The sequence below is a fragment of the Geospiza fortis genome, unplaced genomic scaffold (assembly GCF_000277835.1).
Source record: "Geospiza fortis unplaced genomic scaffold, GeoFor_1.0 scaffold237, whole genome shotgun sequence".
Classification (NCBI taxonomy): Eukaryota; Metazoa; Chordata; class Aves; order Passeriformes; family Thraupidae; genus Geospiza; species Geospiza fortis.
The window spans coordinates 4,392,027-4,396,845 of record NW_005054319.1 but is presented as its reverse complement, the minus strand read 5'-3'; the positions used below and the strand labels follow the sequence as shown (position 1 = coordinate 4,396,845).

General features: G+C 38.3%; 1 protein-coding gene across 3 annotated transcripts in view; it reads left to right on the top strand.

Moving 5' to 3' along the window:
* Nucleotides 1–515: 515 nt before the first annotated feature.
* Nucleotides 516–4,819, top strand: part of EEF2K (eukaryotic elongation factor 2 kinase) — a 22,642-nt gene continuing 18,338 nt past the window's right edge. For 2 of the 3 annotated variants that reach the window (XM_031056548.1, XM_014306810.2), the window contains exons 1-3: nt 516–830; nt 2,622–2,672; nt 4,391–4,491. In XM_031056548.1, the coding sequence (XP_030912408.1) occupies nt 588–830; nt 2,622–2,672; nt 4,391–4,491 (395 nt within the window). In that variant the 5' untranslated portion in view covers nt 516–587. The remainder of the gene's footprint in view (nt 831–2,621; nt 2,673–4,390; nt 4,492–4,819) is intronic. The other variant, XM_005420383.2, reaches the window with a different exon arrangement.

Below are 4,819 nucleotides of genomic sequence, written 5' to 3'. Positions count from 1 at the left end.
AACTCTTCTGCAGTATGCTACACTTTCAGCAGCCTGTGGGCCATTGGCTGTGTGTAAGCTAAAAGCCAACTTAAGTCTTGTGGATGGTGGAAATTTTTTCTTTACTGTCTAATTCATTTGACTGATAATTTGTGCAAATATCCTTGAGAAGACTTGTCCTGAAAAGATTTGAAAATTTGGCGTGGTGATTGAGGTAAGACTGTCTCAAGTTTCTAAGACTAGTGGTGTGAAACTCGGCATTTCATATAAGGAAGAATAAAGACATTTGGAGGAGGAGATAACCAAGGATACTAAGCTCCTATCTTCTCTGTCCTGTAGCAGTTTAAAACCAGAATGCTGCTTTTCAGCAGCTCTAGCAGAGGTGTTCAAAACTACATGTAGGTACTTGAGGATTATTTTTTACAGAACCAGATGCAAATATATTTATTTTCTGCCAGTGTGCTGGCATCAGTGTCATGCATTATTTGTTCTTTTAATAACAACCTTTTCCTTTTGTCCTCTCTCACCCAGCTTCTCCCCCGTTTGCATGTGCATTGGAGTAGAGGGTGTTCCAGTCCTGGCAGGAGTTAAACCAACCTCCTGCAAACATGGCAGACGAGGACCTGATTTTTCGTATGGAAGGGATTGATAATGCCAGAACAACTGCAGTGGACTCTGGGAATTATCTTGATGCTGATAGTGATGATGAAGACAATTATTTTATCTGTCCGATAACTGATGATCCAGTTTCTAACAAGTCTGCCAATACCAAAGTAGATAATTATTACAGCAGCTTAGCAAAAACTGAGCAGTACAGTTCAAGCTCTTCTCCCAGAAGCTTTAGCTTTAAGGTGAGTATTGGCTCCAGTCTTCATTAAGGTTTTGGTTTTACTTAGTTGGCATGAGACATTTTCTAGCTGCTTCATCTCTTGTAACTAACTCTTTTCAATTAAGATATTCTTCTTTTTTTTCCAGACCTGCAGTTAATTCCATTAAGCCAATAGTCTGACACTGCCAGGGAATTGCTTACTGTCCCTTTCAGTTCAGTGGGGGGGATCTTCCTCCACTCAGTCCAGGAGAAAATTCACTGCCATTAGGATCAAACCATTTACAATGTAGTATGTTGATTGGGAGATTCAAAAGATAATACAATTGGTGTAAGAAAAATTGGGGCCTGTCAGAAGATAATCTATTATGAATTTTGCTAGTCTGTGATATTTTGAGTTGGACAAATAAAATTGTAAATTATAAAATTGTAAGGGTAAGTTTTTATCTTATAGCTCCTTCTTAGGGAGCTTTTGAAATGTTGACTGTCATGCTTGGGCATGAGGCATCACCCTGGCAGTAGCTCCTGACAGTGTACACAAGCAGTATCTGACTTTTTGGGATGAACAGCAGCTACAGCATTGCAGGGAGGTGAGAGGGGCTGTAGCTGGTGCTTCCTTGGCAGTGTGTCCTTTTTCACTCAGCTCCCTTCACACAGATCAGGCCAGGCAACGGAGCCTCAAGTGACATCCACTCTGTAACTTACATATCCTAAATAAACACAGTTTGTGTTTTGTTATTTGTGTTTACATGCTAAACCGGCATGTCTCTTAGATTTTCCTATATTTAATGTGTTTTATTAACACATTTCTTATTACAGATATTAACATTTCTTTAATAGATACTCTAAAATCTCGGTTATGCCTAATGCATGCTTTAATTGTGAAAAAATACTGGGGGTTATTTCAGTCAGATAACACAGTGGGTAACACATTGAAAGTGAAGCTGGCTTGTCTGCAGGAACATTTTTGCCAAAGCTAGTTCATAGAAGCATTAGAAGGTACATATACCTCAGGAAGGTGAGGAGCAAAAGCTTAGTATAGAAATAGGACAGATGTTGGTGTATGCTAAACTAAGCAAGTTAAGACCTGATAGGGAGCTTAGTCTTCACTTGTGTGTACATTTTAACATGTACTAAACACTGGCCTCTGGGTCTGCAGTGCAATTTCTGAGTCATGTAGTCTGAGATAAAACTGATAAGGACTTGAGAAATTGCAATTATTTCCTTCTTCCTAAGCTGTCATTTTGCTTCTGCAGAATGTTTGTACCCATGTTTTGGTCTCTACAATGTCTAGTTTGGAATTGTAGGTTCTATCACAGATTAATTGCTTTGTGTTGAGATGTGGAGCAAGGCAGTGTCCATCTCCTGTTTAAGCTGCAGGACTGGTGATTTCCAGCACAATGAAGCAGACAGGCAGGGCTGATGGCATCCTAAACCCACAGCCTGGCCTAGCAGAGCCTGCCTGTCAGACCTCAAAGCTAAAGCAAGGCAGTGTGTGCCACTGATAATGAAAGGCAGAGTCAGAGAAGTTAACTCTCTGCTTTAAACAGGACTCAGCAATGTTTAATTAGCTAGTTAATAGGCAATACCCTTTTAATAAATACTTTCCAATTTAAAAAATTACCAACTTACCTCAATAGGTTTCTTCACAGGTGTTCTAAGAAGGAACTTAAATTGGGAATATGAATTGAAGAATGGCTTTTAACTGGAATTTTTTTGGGTTTTTTTTACTAACAAAGAGAACCAAGACTCTTTGTCAATCATTTGTCTTATCACATGTATTTTCCTACTTTCATGTCTCTCATGGATCCTTTAGAATGACACACAACATCGTTCTAAGCATGGCTCTGTGGTTGACCATGGTCGGGTAGGTTCAAAAGCAAATGTCAACACCATATCTAATAGATGCATTATGATTTTTTGGTTTGGTTTTGTTGGGTTTTTTTTTCCTTTTATGGCTTTTTTTTGTTCATTATTTTATTGTTTGGGAGGACTGATTGCCTCAGCCCATAAGAGTCATCAAGTCAAAACTAGAAGAGGTACCTGTTAAATGGAATAATACCCATTGTGTGTTCTCTACCCTGAAATTTCACTGTATGGCAGCCATATGCCTCCAGCAGGAGAAAAATTGCACTGTTAGCACCATTTCCATGAAATCCAACTAGTGTTTGTTTGAAGATTAGGATAGAACTTTTGTACAAAGCACCTCCAGAGATCAAGCACGAGTAATTAACTTATTTAAATTATCATCTAAAATGAACACAAATCACCTTTTGGAGAGGGAATCTACCCAAGAACGATTTGATACAGCTGATTAACCAAGCAGTTCTTGTTGCTGTCTCTCCTTATTTCTCTCATAGGTATTTAAGTATGCAAATTCTCAGGTCCATATGAGCTGTCATTGCATGACCTGAGGCAACTTCATTTTCTTATGAAACATGTAGAAAATCTTTCTCAACAAGTCCTTTAAAGTAATTTTCTTTAATGTAGTGTTGTTTTCATTTTCTGTTATTGTCAGAAAGGGGTGCATTTAAATTGTTTGCAAGGTATGCATGGTTAAAGCTGAAATTCAAAATAAACACGAACATTTAAAGCTTAGCTGCTTCAAAAACTTCCTTGATGCCATTCCTGACACAAATTTTAAGTGTATTTTTTGTATAAAAAAGGACTGATTTTAATTCCTGAAGATAAAAAAACAATCACAACATTTTAAAAGTTACTGTTTCTGCACACTTGGAGTTCAGTCAGAGAGGCAGTAATAATATCTCAGAGCTCAATACTTTATTGGCAGGGTGCAGAGTGCTTTTTCTCCTGCTCACTTTGCAGAAGGCATTTGGCACATCACAGGATCATATCTCCAGTTTTCTTGGAAATATACAATATAAGAGAGGGAGAACAAAATGTTAAGAGTAAAGCATACAAATTGGCTGGTAGAGAGAGACTGTACTCCAGAAAACTGCTGTGATATTTTACTCTTGACTTGGTGAACATTGAAATAGCTACTTGTCTGGAATTGTTATAATAATCAATTTTTACAACATTCTAATTTCTTCTTTCTCATACTGAGCACAGTCTGGGACCCTGAGGTTCACAGAATTTCTTATTTTATCCATATTGATTTTATCTTCAATGGACTTTTTTATACTTACTCTATTGCATGCAAAACCAGCATATGCTGCTACATATGAAAAGCTAAAAATCAAAACAGAAAAAGTGAATTAATATCATCTGGGTGTGCCTTATTGCCATTTGCAGAGCATGTTAGAGATATCTGCAAATTGCCACAGGTTTTGTAAATTGTATCTGGTATATACTGTGCCAGGTTCTGTTCTCAGTAACTTTACAGTGGTGCGAATTGAACTGAAATCTTTGCTTGATATATCTGAGCTGGGTTTTATTATAATTGAAGTTATTAAAATGTCAGAGTTGTCTTTGGTACTACTTGGTCCCTGCTCTGAGCAGTGCTTTGGGGGCTTGTGTGGTTGCACATCTCCATAGCATTGGGATCCTGATGTGCTCTAGAAAGTGCTGGTTTTGTGAGCTGCTGCTGATTATAAATAAGGTGCCAATCTGTAACTTCATCAGGAAACCTGGAAGCATGCTATTGAGAAGGCCAAGCACATGCCTGACCCCTGGGCAGAATTTCATCTGGAGGACGTTGAGACAGAGCACGCCACTCGTTACAGGTCTGTGGGCCTTCCTGCTTTGGATGCTGATACTCAGTAAGACTGCTGGTTTGTGCAAGGGCTGAGTTTGTGTAGTGCAGAATATCTGGCTGAAGAAATTGCATGATGCCCAAAGTGAATGGGTCTTAACTCAATCTCCCAGGAATATGTAAATACTGCACATCATCAAAAATAAACATTTCAGCAAAACATTGCCACACTTTCTCTTCCACTTAAGCAGTATCTAGGACTTCCACTGTGTAGACAGGAAACAAGGCTGAAAAGTATTTTCTGGTTTATTTGTTAATGCCATAATTGTAATCTAATAAGGAAATCAGTCCCAACTAAG